Source organism: Pagrus pagrus (genome assembly GCF_965226575.1).
Source record: "Pagrus pagrus genome assembly, chromosome: 2".
Classification (NCBI taxonomy): Eukaryota; Metazoa; Chordata; class Actinopteri; order Spariformes; family Sparidae; genus Pagrus; species Pagrus pagrus.
The window spans coordinates 940,705-958,204 of NC_140186.1; the positions used below are offsets into that span (position 1 = coordinate 940,705).

Below are 17,500 nucleotides of genomic sequence, written 5' to 3' on the forward strand. Positions count from 1 at the left end.
ACACACTTATACAATATATATACTATACACACTTATACAATATATACACTATACACACTTGTACAATATATACACTATACACACTTATACAATATATACACTATACACACTTATACAATATATACACTATACACACTTATACAATATATACACTATACACACTTAAACAATATATACACTATACACACTTATACAATATATATACTATACACACTTATACAATATATACACTATACACACTTATACAATATATACACTATACACACTTAAACAATATATACACTATACACACTTATACAATATATATACACTATACACACTTATACAAGCTGTGAAAAACAACAAAGTATCCAACGTAAACGTAGTAAATGTAAAACAGCTCCGTTCAGATAAATATGTGCTGTATTGATCTGTGTTTACTGATGCAGCTCAGTTTAATCAATCAAACTTTATTTATACAGCAAACTTCTTTACAAGTGATTGAAAATAAACAACATGGGATATTAAAAAAAAAAAACACAGGTTTAGAGACTGACGCTCAGCAGTGAAGTGAATAGTTTGAATAATGAAAGATAAAAGTGATAAAAGAATTTAAAATGCTGCACGTAAACAGCTGATTCAAACAAAGAATGTTATCAAAGAGTAAAGAAAAGCCAGAATGAGTACGTAGGTTTTTATGTTTGTCTTCTCTTCATGACTTAATAAACTAGTTAATGTGTAACATCAGAGTTTATTAATAATCTGAGTTCAGAGTCACTGAACCTGTGTCGACGGTGTTTGAATGGCTGGTTTCTTAACGTGACTCCACTGCTCAGCAGCGGCTTCGCTCTCGTCACCCACGCGACAGCCAGGATCTACTTCGTCCTCTTCCACATCGTGGTCGTCATCATCATCATCAAGTAAGACTCCGCCCACCTTCATCACCGCCACAGCCATCGCCGTCATCAGCGGATGACATCACTTCCTGTTGTCTTTCAGCATCTTCGTGGCGTTCGTGCTCGAGGCGTTCTTCGTGGAGTACTCTGTGGAGAAGAGCGACCTGCAGACGTCTCTGGAGAAGAAGATCGAGGAACTGGAGCTGGCTGTGGCCCAGTACGTTACCGTGACGACCACGACCTGTCAATCAACCCCACACACGATAACTAACAAACACACACACACACACACACACACACACACACACACACACACACACCTGATTTAAAGGAACGTTCTGCTGCGTTGTTTTTGGACCTGAACACTTTGTTTACACTTCAGAGAGAAGCTGGAGGACAACTTGGTGAACGCCATGGAAACCATCGACAGCGAGCAGGGAACCGGCCAATCAGCAAACAGCAAGCCCGGCCTGATGTTTAAAATCGCTTCAAAAAGTAAGAGCCCGGAAGTAGATGCTTTTATTTTGAAGGGGCAGATTACTTGGCTTGTTAACAAAGTTAAAGAACTTCTGGAATCCTTTGACACAGATGACGTCTGTCGATCACAGTATTGATCAGTGTTGATCACAGTATTGATCACAGTATTAATCAGTATTGATCACAGTATTGATCAGTGTTGATCACAGTATAAATTAGTATTGATCACAGTATTGATCAGTGTTGATCACAGTATTGATCAGTGTTGATCACAGTATTGATCACAGTATTGATCACAGTATTAATCAGTATTGATCACAGTATTGATCAGTATTGATCACAGTATTGATCAGTGTTGATCACAGTATTGATCACAGTATTGATCAGTATTGATCACAGTATAAATTAGTATTGATCACAGTATTGATCAGTGTTGATCACAGTATTGATCACAGTATTGATCACAGTATTAGCCAGTATTGATCACAGTATTGGTGACTGTGTTTCCTGTCAGGATATCGGACGGTGGACGCTCTGCTGCAGCGGATGTTCGAGGCCGATCTCGACCCCGAAGACTTCGCTGAGACCGACGACCCTGCAGCTCCGACCAGCGGCAACTTTTCCAACCCAGCGTTCAGCTCTGCGTGATCAATAATGTACAGAAATATATGAAGGGAAGCAGAGTCTCTGATCTATATGCAGTTTTTATACTCCCATGATGTGTATACAGTGCAATGTGTCCAGTCATATCCTCTTTATATTTTTATATTTGTGTGCTGCAGCTCTGTAGAAACACAAAGAGAATCTGTATTTTCACATAAAGAATATTTACACTGATGTTGATCTGTTTGTTTTTTATGTGAACACACAAACAAAGAAAAGGAACGTTTTACTTTGAAAGTTTAAATTTAAGCTCAGACTGCGGTTCGTGGATCGGAGGGTTTGATGTGGACGAGTGTGTGAAGGGACGTGACGTGAATATCTGACCGATGAAAGACGGAAACCAGCATCAGGTGATCGTTCTTAGATCAGTGATGTCACAACTGTTTAACCTGAGAACATCTCACATGTTGGGAGTCATGAGATGTTTTTATTGTTATTATTGTTATTGACAGAAGGCTGCCGTGGGAGTGCTGGTAACTAGGTATAAAGACTGAATGGAAACATGACACGTTGGTGAAAAAGATTAATAATAATAATAATAAAAGTATTAATCAGACATCACAGTGATCAGAACAGCTGTGATGAAACAGGAAGTCAGACTGAACCAGGAGCAGTGCCTCCCCCTGCTGGAGGCCTCCTGTCCTCCTTCAGGTCCTCAGTCTGACGTCATCATTAACGCCTTCAGCTCAGCAATCAGCTACAACCTGAGTCAGCTGGTGAAGACCACGTGACCTGCTCCGAAGCTCCACTGCGAGCTCGTCAAGGTACATTTACACGAAGTACTTCAATAGTTATACTTGTTATTACATTATTACTGCATGAAGCTGACAGTACTTGTGTACTGTACAGAAGGGACTCCGGGTCAGCAGGGGGCGCTGTGGGGCCGCGGCTGTAACATGGAGACAGCGAGGAAGTGTGCGTGTGTGTGTGTGTGTGTGTGTGTGTGTGTGCGCGCGCGTGTGTGTGAGTGATGGAGATGGAGACATGGAGCAGAGGATGCTGCTGCTCGGCTCCGGACGGACAACAACACTCAGGTAACAAACAAACAAACAAACAAACAAACACGAGCAGGGCAGAGACGAAGCGAAGCAGCTGATCGAAGAGATCATCGATCAGGAACCGAAGCGACGCGATGCTGAGGAGCTGGGGCGTGTGTGTGTGCGTGCGTGCGTGCGTGTGTGTGTGTGTGTGTGTGTGCGTGTGTGTGTGTGTGTGTGTGTGTGTTGTGCAGCGTGTCGGATGAGGAACATCTCATCTCAATCGATTTATTGTGTTTTATTACAAATGAGTCCGGAGGATGCTCGTGACGTCACCAGAGGACCATCAGAACAGGTCCGACGGTACTGTAGGGGATGGTGAGGCGTTCACGTGCTGGTTAGAGGGTGGGACTGCACAGTGCCGTTAAATAAATAAGAGAAATGACAGAACCAGCAAGCACAGCGAACACTTCCGGTCAGTACTTTCAAAATAAAACAACAAATGACAATAAAATACAGAATCAAACTGTAATTAGAAATTGAAGGAGGCAGGAGGTATATAGAATACAAATAACTTCAAACATGTTATTAATAAAACAGAAATATAAACAAATACAATAATTTATTATTATTATTATTATTATTGTTGTTGTTGTTGTTGTATATAAAAATAAAAGTCTATCCAGCAGAAGAAGTCAGGAGGTGAACGTCTTCACTCACCTGTCTCAGTCACGCTCACATCAGTGAAGGAACATTATAATGTTAAAGACAGCACAGATTTACTCATCACAGACTTTATATCCAACATGTTATTGGATTATTATCGGCTGCAGACTTTTTTCTTCCGAGCAGCGTTTTAATATTAATCCAGATAAAAGTGGAGCTGATTTAATATTTTACAACACAAACACATCTCAACCACACTGAAGGACTTTGTCATTAGTTTGAAAGTGTTTCTGATAGAAATCAACTTGTTTCAAGAACAGAAATAATCTTAATGTACCGAATGAACAAAGGCATATTTTGGGTTTGACGTCAGCTGTTTTAATAAAGTCGGTCACAGACATGATGTTCTGACCTGCTGCTGTCAGAGAGAGGTCGTCAAAGTCAAGTACAAGTACCTCAAAACTGTTCTTGAGTCCAGAACGTCGTGTACTAACCGCCTGACGGCAGTTACACACCTGAGCCTCTGACACCACAGTTCAGATCTTTTACTCAAGTAAAAGTAACTAAATCAGTAAACAGACTGTGAAGTAAATCTACAACTTGCAGACACAAAGGGAAAGACTCTCAGTGGAGGTGAAGGGTCTCTGTGGAGAGCAGCTGATTTCAGCTACAACACTGCAGCTGAAATGCTTTTACTTTGAAGGCTTTTCACTTCCTCTGTAAACGTATTTAAAGCGTCAGAACAAAGAAGATCAGACCGGGACGTCATCTGTCTCAGTGATAAACTTCAGATAGAGAAACAGTTGTGAGATTTAAAATGTTCAGCAAAATGATTTATCGAGTGATGAGAAGCTGCTGCTGACACCTGGAGACACCTGGAGACACCCGGTGACACCTGGAGACACCCGGTGACACCTGATGACACCTGGAGACACCTGGAGACACCCGGTGACACCTGGAGACACCTGATGACACCTGGTGACACCCGATGACACCTGATGACACCTGGTGACACCTGGAGACACCCGGTGACACCTGGAGACACCTGATGACACCTGGTGACACCCGATGACACCTGATGACACCTGGTGACACCTGGAGACACCTGGTGACACCTGGAGACACCTGATGACACCTGGTGACACCCGATGACACCTGATGACACCTGGTGACACCTGGAGACACCTGGTGACACCTGATGACACCTGGAGACACCTGGAGACACCTGATGACACCTGGTGACACCCGATGACACCTGATGACACCTGGTGACACCTGGAGACACCTGGTGACACCTGGAGACACCTGATGACACCTGGTGACACCCGATGACACCTGATGACACCTGGTGACACCTGGAGACACCTGGTGACACCTGGTGACACCCGGTGACACCCGGTGACACCTGGAGACACCCGGTGACACCTGGAGACACCTGATGACACCTGGTGACACCCGATGACACCTGATGACACCTGGTGACACCTGGAGACACCTGGTGACACCTGGAGACACCTGATGACACCTGGTGACACCCGATGACACCTGATGACACCTGGTGACACCTGGAGACACCTGGTGACACCTGGTGACACCCGGTGACACCCGGTGACACCTGGTGACACCCGGTGACACCCGGTGACACCCGATGACACCCGGTGACACCCGGTGACACCCGATGACACCCGGTGACACCCGATGACACCTGATGAGTCCGGATCAACACAGGAACACAAGCAGATTCAGACTGAAGTCTCCAGCAGCTCATTACATTAAATCAGCTTCATACAGGTTCAAGTACATAAAGAACGATAATAAAAACAATGATGTCAGTGACGACAATTTAACAACAATAACAAAAAGATAAATGAACAAACTTTATTGAACGTTGTTATGTTGGTTAAACTCCCAGCGTGTACAAAGACAGAATTAACTGTAATCAGAGTAAATTAAACAGCTACAACATGTACGTAAAATAATAACAGACCATCAACCTTGAAGTTCAATATGAATTTAAACTAAAACTAAAATAATCAACAATGTGAAGAAAAAACAGTTAGCTAGCTGCACAGCTAACTGAGCTAACTAGCAGCAGTTAGTGGCTGCCTTCTGTTTGTTGTGAGTATGAAGTCCACAGGTGGCTTCATCCTACATAATGCTCCTTTAAAGTAGCTACATGTGAGAACTTTAGTTTGAAAATGTTCAAAACTTAACGAAAATGATGGATGAAGAAACGAAGGTGTTGACGTTATGACGTCAACGTAGCCTCTTGATTGACAGAGATATCCACTCAAGTTATCATGCTAACTAGCTAGCCCCAGCCCGTCCCAGTCCTTAGCTCCAGTGCTAGCAGTGTAAACACCAACAGTCCACTGGTCCCACAAGCTCCCAGTCTGGCTCGCTAGTTGCACAGCTAATTGAGCTAACTAGCTAAGGGCAGCTACAGTTAGCAGCAGTTAGTCGCTACTCTATGCTGCTTCCTGTTTGTTTTGAGTGTGTTTGTCAGACAGAAAATGATTATTCGGGTCATGATCTTCTTAGTACTTGTTGGACTGAGGAGGTTTGTGAGGTTCTGGTTCCGGTTCTGTCTCTTGAGGGTTTATATCTTGATTCAAACACTGTTGATGATTTTGGGCTTGATAGTTATAAGAAGAACCAAACTTCCGCTCTGTTCGTGGAGGCGTTCATCAGAGGCAGTTTTATTGTGAAAGCCTGACCGGATGTTGTGGTAGTGTCCGGTGACGCGCGCTTGACGCGGGTGGATGCGGAGCTGCAGTGCGGACAAACAGGCTGCAGCCGGAGCCCGACACCCACAGCCCGCCTCCCACTGCCGGCCCGGGACCGCCTCAGCTGGGCTTCTGGATCTAGTTCTGCCCCGGGATCGACTGCCGCATCCGGTCCAGCAGGAGGAGGACCAGTCCGCATCCTCCCATCCTCCCATCCTCCTCCTCCTCCTCCTCCTCCTCCGCCTCCTCCTCCTCAGCTGCAGCAGCGGAGAACCGGAGGAGGACCCGGACCCGGACAGCAGCGGGGTTTTAATGAGCGCTCCTGGACTCTGCGGGGACAGAACCGCAGTTTTTGTCTCTCTCTGGACTCGGTGCGTCCCGGTCCCGCACCGGACGGCCGGCCTGAGGACGGAGCCGGTCCGGTCCGATCAGGGACTGTTAGAGGAGAAATAAATGGTGGTCTAGTCCTGCGGGAGTGTGCGGCCCTAACCCCGGCCCCCCTGTACAGGAACGGTGGGTTTTCTGGACCAGGACGTTTTGTGCCGAAATAAAATCCCAGATGAAGATTCCCAAAAGGCGGAAAAGGAGCGGACGGTGCGCCAGGTAGGCCTGTTCGGGCCAGATCTGGCCCGGATTACAGACATCAGTGTGTGTGTGTGTGTGTGTGTGTGTGTGTGTGTGTGTGTCCCGCAGTGATGCGTGAACGGAAGTGGATGTTTTGATCCTGTCCGAGGTGTTTGATGCGCACGAGGCCTGGTGATCAGTTGGATCGGCACCAGTGTGTCCGTGAGATCCTACATTCATAACTCGGGTCAGTCCGGGCCAGATTTATTGATCAGCAGGATGTGATGGTGCGCATGCGCACTGAGGACCCATGACTGTGCACTGCAGAGAGAAAAGATTCAATATGGGTGATGCGGGGGGGACCAGACCGGAAGTGTGTCGGTGAAACATTAATTTGATACATTCAGTTATTTTTTATAATAATAATAATAATAACAATAATAATAATGATGTGATGTAACAGAGGTCACCATGGAGACGTACAGTCTGATGTACGGAACCCCTGAAGGGCCAAAATCCACTGATGGCAAAAACCTGAACAACAGATGATGACAGCAAATAATGAAGGAGCTCATGTTACAATATAAAGGTTGTTATTATTATTATTATTATTATTATTATTATTATTATTAGTCAGAAATGAAAAGATCTAACAAAATAAAATAAAATGTGATCTGTTTGTTTTCACCTTTTCAAGTTTAAATCTTTAATTAAAACTATTAACTTTTAAGAAATCAAATGTTATTTAACAAAGGTGCAGGTTGATGTATGGAAGCACTGAAGGGCCAAACTGAACATCGGACAGTAAAAGAACGAGTCAGAACTTGTGTTGCTGTGGTGACGCTCAGTATTTGTTGTCTACATTTGTAATTTTGCTGTTTTTTTAAAGGATTAATAATATATTACATTATGTTTTTGGACTGTGGCTCAAACACAGTTTATTTTTAATATCGTGCTGGAATGACACAAAAATAGGAACTAAAAGTGTGTGAATAAAGTGTGTAGAGTTAATGTGCGGACACTGACGGCTGTGTGACTGGTGTGGCAGCAGAGTTTGACATGTTGTGCGTTTAAATGTGCAGCGTGTTGTGTTGAGTCTTTGTGTTCAGACTCGTCTGGTCGCAGCTGGACCGGACTCTGGACTGTTCTGGGACCGATTCTCCTTTTTTCCATCTGACGTCAGATTCACCAAAACCCCTTCAGCTCAGACTAAAATGACTCCGGTCCAGTTTCTACTGCAGACAGTTAGCGGACAGGACGACGTCCCCCGACAGCTTCTATCAGCTGTGAGCCTCTGTTAGCGACACAGCCAATTAGCATGCTAACCGACCGTTAGCACATGCGCTAGCTCAGCCTCTGACACTCTTCTTGAGGGCGGTGATCATCAATAATCAGCTGTACTGAGAAAATTAAAAGATGCTCAGAAACATGTTGCAACTGGCTACTGCTAGCATGTTCCCAGCATGTTAGCGTGTTAGCAGTTAGCTCACCACTGACAGGAGTTCATCCACCTTTGAGGGAGCTGTGGACACGGTGTCAGAGGCTTTGTGGATGTCAAACTACCTGGATCTTCCACACTGTGCGTCCCTCAGAGACTTCCCCTGTCAGAGCAGCTAACTTCCTGTTTCGTGCTCCTCTAACTTGAAACAGGATGAAATGATTTGATGGTGCGGCTCTTCTAGACTGTGTTCAGACCGAGCGAGCCGAGTTCAGACAGTCAAACAAAAAAGTGTTTTAGTGGCTGCTGGTCACCGCGTGGCGTTGTAATTGCACGACTTGGCCACTAGGTCAGACTGGTACACGCTGTTTACTTTCCTGTGCAGTTCACATTTCTCTCTCGTGACCCAGTAAAGACCCATGTGGCTTTTTCAGGGTCGGTACAGATTATTATAAATCAGGCGGACTGAAAACTGATATTTGGGACATTTGTAGTAAAAATGAAAATCTTTATGTCAAAACTTCAAACAAGCAGTGATAAAATAAACCAAACTCACGTTCTGTTCTAAAGTACAATTTTTAGGTACTTTATGTGAGTATTTCCATTTTCTGCTACTTCCTCGACCTCTCACTACATTTATTTGACACATTTAGTTACTGGTTACTTTACAGATTCAGATTACTCTGTTTAAAGGCTGTTAATTGTGATGTGTTGCCAATCAGACAGTGTTGTGGGCGGGACACTGTGTGAGAGGAAGCGTCATCAGAGACAAAGTCACATATTTTTAAATTAGTTTATTTTATCAGCAATCTGACAGAAAATCATTGATACTAATAATCTGAAAAACTGCTGAATATCTCTCAGTCCATCAAACATCGTCTGGTTCAGCGTCTTAAACGTGACAGTAAATACAGTCTTTGAGTTTTGGACTGTTTGTTGGACAGAAGAAGACATTTTAACAAAAGGCGTCACTTTGAGCTCCGAACCTTTTTTTTGTCATTTTATAGACTAAACACAGCGTTAGTGTTAGCAGCATTAGTGTTAGCAGTGTTAGCAGCATTAGCAGTGTTAGCAGCGTTAGCAGTGTTAGTGTTAGCAGCGTTAGCAGCGTTAGCAGCGTTAGCAGTGTTAGTGTTAGTAGTGTTAGCAGTGTTAGCAGCACAGTGAGCACACAGTGTTTTGGTGAACGTGACTTCAGGTGAAAAAGGAAAATAAAAACGTGCTCAGGTTCAACGAGGATTTCTTTTGTTCTTTAACATGCTGTATGAAGGCCTCTTCCTACATGCTCCACCCCCCTGTGATGTCACACGCCCGTGTGTCGGACGGCTGCAGCGGTCGGCCGTCTTCTTCCACTCCTGGTTAACTGTGCCCTCTGTTTTGGCTTGTAGGCTAACACAGGAACAGGAAGGGTTTTGTCCCGCTCAGGATTTGTTGTAAGCCGTCAGGTTTTCCGGGAGCTCAGAACTATGGTGAGCTCTGACTGACATCAGATCAAAACTGGAATGATGCAAACCCGGCTTCTGGCAGAGCACCCCTCCCCCTCCCCAGCAACAGATTAGATATGTAGGTGAAGAAGAGAAGAAGACGAGCAGACGGAGGTCTGAAGGTCGAGACAGAGTGTGTCAGAATGTCTCAGTCCGATCTGCTGCTGAGACGCTGCCGGACCACAGAGTTACACTGACTGACCACTCCACTCTACATATATACAGCATATATACGCTTTACCATGTAATATACAGCATATATACACTATACCATTTTAATATACAGCATATATACACGATACCATGTTAATGTACAGCATATATGCACTATACCATGTTAATATACAGCATATATACACTATACCATGTTAATATACAGCATATATACACTATACCATTTTAATATACAGCATATATACACGATACATGTTAATATACAGCATATATACACTATACCATGTTTATATACACTATATATACACTATAATGTATCACATGATAATACAACTAGACACAATGAAGTACTACGTTACACACCACTGCACTTCACTGATTCATACGTTAAATGATAAACTGAGCAGTTGATACAATATGAGGCTGGAATATGATGATATCACTGGAGAGATAAAACATTTCTGATATCGATGTGTCGGCTGATTTGCACTTTTTTTGTGGTTATCAGAAACAGACGCAGGATATTTCACACTGAAACAGTGAACTTCACTCACAGTTTATATTCTGTTGATTCATATCGAGTCTAAATGAACCCTGAACATCTTTTTCTTTCATATCAGAACAACATGTACGCTGATGTATCCATGATGGGCCACAGTAGGACAGTGTGATACCAGTCAGGCTCCAAATAATACTGTACAGGACTACACCGTCTAACACACTACCACTTACTGCTACACAGTGATGTACTGCACCTGAAGGAGTTAGGAGCTAGGCGTGGCGTTCAGGCTCTACTGGGGCTGGGAACAAAAAATTGACGCAGGGCCGTTCAGTGTGCCGCGCTCAGACTGCACAACAACACCAGGTGATACAAACGGAGTGCTTCTATTGGCTGACAAAGCTGTTAGAAGCTGGAGCCATCTGAGATAAACGACTGTTGAACACCAGCCTGCACACTCTGTATTATAACACATGATGTGACGGAGGCCCTGATACTTTTGATCTCAGCATTGATGTTCTTCAAAATGTGTCAACATGTGAACTTATTCAGTTCTCAGTGGAGTTACTGTTTCGGCGTGTAACATATCTGGGTTTGATAACCACATGTGAGGATCATCAGCGTAAAACAAACCTTTATATGTGTCTGTGTTTATCAGAATTCCAGCAGACGTACTGATATCAGGATATTTTACACAGCTTTTCATACATATGATGTCATATAATACAATATATTCCATCCTGATTGGCTCTACCTGTGTTAGCCTGTGAGCTCTGTGGTCCCGCCCTCTGCAGTGATTGGCTGCTCAGCAGTGTGTTGAGGCCTGCAGCAGGTTTCACTACATCTCCAGTGTTACAGTGACTCCCAGCTGCTGGTCGCTGCTCTGATGATGATGATGATGATGATGATGACGATGGTGCTGTGTAATGGAGCTGTATCACTGCAGGTGCAGAGAAGCCTCCTCCCCTCCCTCCCAGTCCGTCCAGTCCTGTGTCAGAGCTGGTCTGACTGGACACACAGCGGACACTCTCCATGATATGTGCAGGCCGCCTGAGCTCTGCATGCACTGATGACGGCCCGTGGCATTGCATGCAGAACAGCATGGTTTGGGGACTGACATGCATCACTTTGAACTGAAATCTCCCCCACGAACCCCCTGAAGACTGAGAATCCTCCATGGCAGGCATCAGAGTCAGAGGCAGAGTTCAGGTCAGGTGGATGAGGTTAAAGAGACGGGTGGAGACAGGTGATGTAGTTCTGCAGAGTGATGCTCAGTGGGGTGCAGGCCTGCTGCTGCTGCTGCTGATGATGATCCTCCATTACTAACCCACAGATCAGACTAATCATCTGCTCCAGGACTTTATCACTTTGCCAGCGTAACAGTTAACCAAACGTCAGCCAGTCCCCACGTTACTCTGAGGTGCAGCAGTCCGCCCAGTCTCTCCACATCAGATAGTCATGTTCACTACATCCTGTATGGGTCCAGGTCAAATAGCACCAAACCTTAACAAACCAGCGTTTTTTCCAAATATGTAACGACCTCTGGGACATTAATCCCCTGGAGTTGTCTTTTCAGGCAGAGCTCATTCCCAGGCCGTTTGGTCCCCAACAAGCTCGTCCGACTCTCTAACCCTCGACCCAAGCTCATCCGGCTCGATGCCAGATACCAGCATCAGTCTAACATTTCATTGATGGAGCTTGTTGGGAGTGGTGCTCCACTTGGGCATGTTCACTACCTGCCAGGCCAAACTCAGGGTCTAAATTCCCCAAGTTGCCCAAGTTTTGATTTTATGGGTAGCTCCTTCGATGACGCCTTTAATAATAAAACAATTATCTGTCACCCAAAGTGAATTTGGTGCCCCCATCAGGTAGGTGCAGACAGTGCAGCAGTGGTCAGGACTGTGTGTCTTTAGAAAGATGTTTAGTACTACAGCTGAAAACTGAAACTCTTCTGTTGTCCAGAAGCAGAAAAAAAGAAGTGATCTGAAATTACAGACATGTGGAATAAATTTCAGACATTAGACACTCGCTTTCAGTACTTTACAATTTTTAATACAGTCTGCCAGAAAATGTCCTGAGGTTCGATGCCAGCCCCTCTCAGTGCTAGTAGTTCTGCCAGCAGACGGTTAGCTTAGCATGAAGACTGAAAACAGAGGGAACAGCTTGAAGCCTACTGTAAAGTGATGGACATCCAGTCTTCACTTCCAATGATTTCTACAGCTCTCATGTTTCTGTGATGGATGAGAGGAACACAAACTGCCTTCACACAGAGACACAAAGAACATCATGAAGTTTGGTTCAATAATGTAATTTTTTATAAGTGCTGTAACGTAGGCAACTGGACTTGTTTCAGTTCTCAGAGGTCTCCTTAACGACTATGTAAGGACACTCACACACTCTGTAAGGACACTTCCACACTCTGTAAGGATACTCACACTCTGTAAGGACACTCCCACACTCTGTAAGGACACCCCCACACTATGTAAGGACACTTCCACACTCTGTAAGGACACCCCCGCACTATGTAAGGACACCCCCACACTCTGTAAGGACACCCCCACACTCTGTAAGGACACCCCCACACTATGTAAGGACACTCCCACACTCTGTAAGGACACCCCCACACTATGTAAGGACACTTCCACACTCTGTAAGGACACCCCCGCACTATGTAAGGACACCCCCACACTATGTAAGGACACTCCCACACTATGTAAGGACACCCCCGCACTATGTAAGGACACCCCCACACTATGTAAGGACACTTCCACACTATGTAAGGACACTCCCACACTCTGTAAGGACGACCCCGCACTATGTAAGGACACTTCCACACTATGTAAGGACACCCCCGCACTATGTAAGGACACCCCAACACTATGTAAGGACACTTCCACACTCTGTAAGGACACTCTCACACTATGTAAGGACACTTCCACACTCTGTAAGGACACCCCAACACTATGCAAGGACACTTCCACACTCTGTAAGGACACCCCACACTCTGTAATATTGCTTCTATCTTTTCTACTTTATCAACGGTGATATGTTGTGGTTTCTTTCTTGTGACAAATGTACTTATTGTAAGTCACTTTGGACAAAAGCGTCTGCTAAATGCCCTAAATGTAAATGTAATGTAAATGTCTGTAAGGACACTCCCACACAGAGTTTAAAGCCTGCAGCTCCTCCAGTTAGTTAGAACTGAAGAAGCCTCCTGGATGGGACATGACTTCAACAAACTGAAACACGTCCAGTTGACTACGATACAGAACTTAGAGGTACCAGGACCCGGATGACCCCTGCTTCCAGTCTTTATGCTAAGCTAAGCTGACCAGCTGCTGTACACAGAATCAGTGTAAACACTGAGAAAGAGAAGAAGCCGTCGCTGTCGTTTGACTCCGAGCCCGTCCCGGTTGGGTCTGGACGTGTTCTGGTGCTGACGGCCGTTATCTAAAAACCAGCCTGTTCTGATCTCTGATGACTCGGTCGAGTCGATGGCCGGCGCTGCAGTCAGATGAGAGCAGAGTGTCCGGCTGCTTCCTCTTCCACATGATATTTGCTCCAGTTACTGCAAATACCATCACACCCCAACCCTCCCCCCCCCACCCCCACCGGCCTGTAGCCTGATCCAGCTGAAGAATGGCTTCTAATGGCAGCCAGCCATTTCTAATGCCTGTTGTTATACTGGACTGCTGTGACCGTCCCAGCGCGGGGCTGTGGTTGGACTGGGAGCCTCCCAGTACCGAGCTGATGTTTGTAATGTGCTGACTGTCCTGCGTTCTCCCGTCCTCACAGATAAATGGCTCTTTTAAACTGGGAGCTGCTCGAGTTCTGTCTGGCTGGCAGATGCAGTGCCTAGTCCCCGGCCTCCAGGACAACGCCAACATGAACGGGACGTCTGAGCAGGCCGACATCCTGCCGCCAAACTGCATGGTCAAGGACCGATGGAAAGTGGTGAGTCAGGGACACACACGCACACACACGCACACACACACACACACAAACACAGAGGGTGTGTGTGTGTGTTTGAATTACATTTTGACATTTAATTAACCGTCTGATCTGATTTGATGCTGATTATTATATTTTTATTTTATCATTGTTTTTTAATGTATTTTGTTGCTTCATTAAAACACTGTAAAGGTTTATAAACATCAGTTTTACAACAGTTGCTTGTTAACAGTCAAATAACTATTAACTACAAATTAACTTTAAATTGGCCATTTATTATTAATGTTTATTATAAAGTGTTACATTTATTTGTTGTACAAGTTAAAATCAAACAAGTGATTGATAGAAATGATGATGAAACCAAACTTCTGTATAAACGTGACAGAAACAGAATTCAACATGTAACTCTACCTGATGGTGCATTCAAGGAACCTCCAACATAGTCAGTATAGACACGATGTTGATGTTCTTGAACACACCTTCAACTGTGGTGGACGATCAGGAAGAAACAAGACACGAGAACACTCGTTAAAGTACTCGTGAGTGTTTTTCAACGTAGTGACATTAAGTTCATGAACAGAACCACTGCTGGGACCTTACATAATGCAGCTCCTGTCTGAGCCAATCAGATCGCAGCGTGGAGCCTGCGGGCTGTTTGCACTTCACTGATCAATTTACTGTGTCCACTGAACCACACACACACACACACACACATATACTACACAATAATATAATATAAGATAATTATACACACTACAGGGTGAACATACTAAACTACACTGTAATGCTATGACACAACTGTACTATCAATATAGTTTTTAATTGTTTTAATGAATAATCACAAGATTCAAATACAATTAAAATAATAATAATCTTGATTATTGGTTTTAAATTAGATCCTTGTTTGTTTTTCTTCCTCTTCTTCTTCTGTGGTGTCGATCCTGCAGCTGGAAGAGTGAAAGAAAGAACAAAACTAAACCGAAAAGTAAAAAGATAAAACGATAAAAGAATCAAACATCAAGAAGAGAAGAAAGTGTTAAAGACTGTGAGAAGATTATTATTATATTATTATTGAATGGAATCAAAAAGGAAAAAACAAACTAAAGGCAGAAACTTGGAGGAGGGAGGAAGAGAAAGTGTAATCAGCTGCTCTGTAACGTCTGCACTCTGATGTGGATGTCGGTGTTTGACTGTGCTGAGGCCGTTCTGTCCCGTGTCCCAGCTGAAGAAGATCGGCGGCGGCGGGTTCGGGGAGATCTACGAGGCCCTGGACCTGCTGACGCGGGAGAACGTGGCGCTGAAGGTGGAGTCGGCCCAGCAGCCCAAACAGGTGCTGAAGATGGAGGTGGCGGTGCTGAAGAAGCTGCAGGGTGAGACGCCTTCATGTTCACCGTCCACGTCCAGTGTTTAACTCTGGTGTGTGTTTGTTCGTCTCATCCAGTGAAGAGCGATTAAAGATAACGTGCTAACGTGCTAACTGTCGGTCCGGTCCGGTCCGGTCCGGTGTATCAGGATACGTCCAGCTACAGTCTCAGTCAGGTGAGGAGGACGTGTCTGCAGGTTGTGACTGAGCCTCTTCTGTGTTCCAGGTAAAAACCACGTCTGTAAGTTCATTGGCTGCGGGAGAAACGACAAATTCAACTACGTGGTGATGCAGCTTCAGGTGAGTCAGCGTGTGGATGACTGAAGGCTCCAAGAGCCCAGAGAGGCTTTTATTTTGAAGGATTTGAATGCAGACAGACACAAAGACGATGATGTGTGGCGATCACCGGGTTGTGTTGTCTTACTGTACCCAGCTGTCCAAGGTGGCGGACGTACTCACACACGTGCCGCTTGTTTTATTTCACGGACGTTGTGACGATATTCACAATAAAAGTGATTAAAATTTTTCCTGAGGGTTGTTGTTGTTGTTGTTGTTGTTGTTGTTGTTGTTGTGGTGGCTGCAGGGTCGTAACCTGGCCGACCTGCGGAGGAGTCAGCCCAGAGGAACCTTCACCATGAGCACCACCCTGCGGCTCGGGAAGCAGATCCTGGAGTCCATCGAGGCCATCCACTCAGTGGGCTTCCTGCACCGCGACATCAAACCGGTACGACCAGAACCGCCGAGTCCTCTCAGGAAGCTGGTCTCCTGACACGTCCCCGAGCAGAGACACGTTACAGTGCTCTCCTTTATTTATGTCCAGATGTGTTCAAACCAGAGAAACACAACAAGTGAATAATAATGATGATGATAACTTTATTTAAACACAAAGTGCTCACATACGAGCAACATCTCAACAAAGAGTCACAGGAAGCAGGCAGATCTAACTGGATCTGGATCTGCTGACGTGATTATTCACTGTGATGGTCTTCAGGCAGGACGTCCACCGTTTGAAGGCTCTGACGGACCTTTAGATCTGAGGCTTCGATCTCAGAGCTGATTACATTAATTAAAAGGTCAGGTGTGATGTGGTCACGTTTTCTTCACCCTGTTAGGAGTCGGAGGGATTGTTGAGAGAGAAGATGAAATAAATGATCTCCAGATCGCTGAATGACAGAAGTGACTTGATCAAGTCGATCAAACACCAACACCAGATCGGAGTGTCTGCTCAGCAGCTGTGGAGGGTCGTTAAAAGAAAAGACGTTTTAATTTAATGATGCAAATCTTCAACGTTTAAAGGTAGAGCTGTGAAACCTCGTTCACACTTTTATAAAACAAAAACGGGACACTGGGTCAGAACATGTAGAATAAGATACACGACATCCAACAGTGAATGTTTGTCTGGGAATGTTTCAGGAACAGATCCAGAGTCAGCGGACGCAGCGACCTCAAATGTTTTCTCATGAGTTTGTTTCTGTTTCGTTTTTGTTCCTGCAGTCGAACTTCGCGATGGGCCGGCTTCCCTCCACCTACAGGAAGTGCTACATGCTGGACTTTGGTCTGGCGCGTCAGTACACCAACACCACCGGAGAGGTCCGACCGGTAAGAACTTTATCCACAACATCCACGCTGACAGAAGCGTCGCC

General features: G+C 44.9%; 2 protein-coding genes across 3 annotated transcripts in view; both read left to right on the plus strand.

Moving 5' to 3' along the window:
- Positions 1-2,190, plus strand: part of tpcn3 (two pore segment channel 3) — a 29,391-nt gene extending 27,201 nt beyond the window's left edge. The window contains exons 16-19 of one of the 2 annotated variants that reach the window (XM_084367514.1): positions 809-899; positions 979-1,092; positions 1,258-1,370; positions 1,867-2,190. In XM_084367514.1, the coding sequence (XP_084223640.1) occupies positions 809-899; positions 979-1,092; positions 1,258-1,370; positions 1,867-2,000 (452 nt within the window). In that variant the 3' untranslated portion in view covers positions 2,001-2,190. The remainder of the gene's footprint in view (positions 1-808; positions 900-978; positions 1,093-1,257; positions 1,371-1,866) is intronic. The other variant, XM_084367515.1, reaches the window with a different exon arrangement.
- Positions 2,191-5,543: 3,353 nt separating this feature from the next.
- The window catches only part of ttbk1a (tau tubulin kinase 1a), a 47,445-nt gene continuing 35,488 nt past the window's right edge, over positions 5,544-17,500 (plus strand). Inside the window, 8 exon segments of the mRNA XM_084366992.1 lie at positions 5,544-6,681; positions 6,684-6,878; positions 6,880-6,987; positions 14,339-14,497; positions 15,717-15,864; positions 16,084-16,157; positions 16,441-16,581; positions 17,352-17,456. Of these exon segments, the coding sequence (XP_084223118.1) occupies positions 6,421-6,681; positions 6,684-6,878; positions 6,880-6,987; positions 14,339-14,497; positions 15,717-15,864; positions 16,084-16,157; positions 16,441-16,581; positions 17,352-17,456 (1,191 nt within the window). The 5' untranslated portion in view covers positions 5,544-6,420.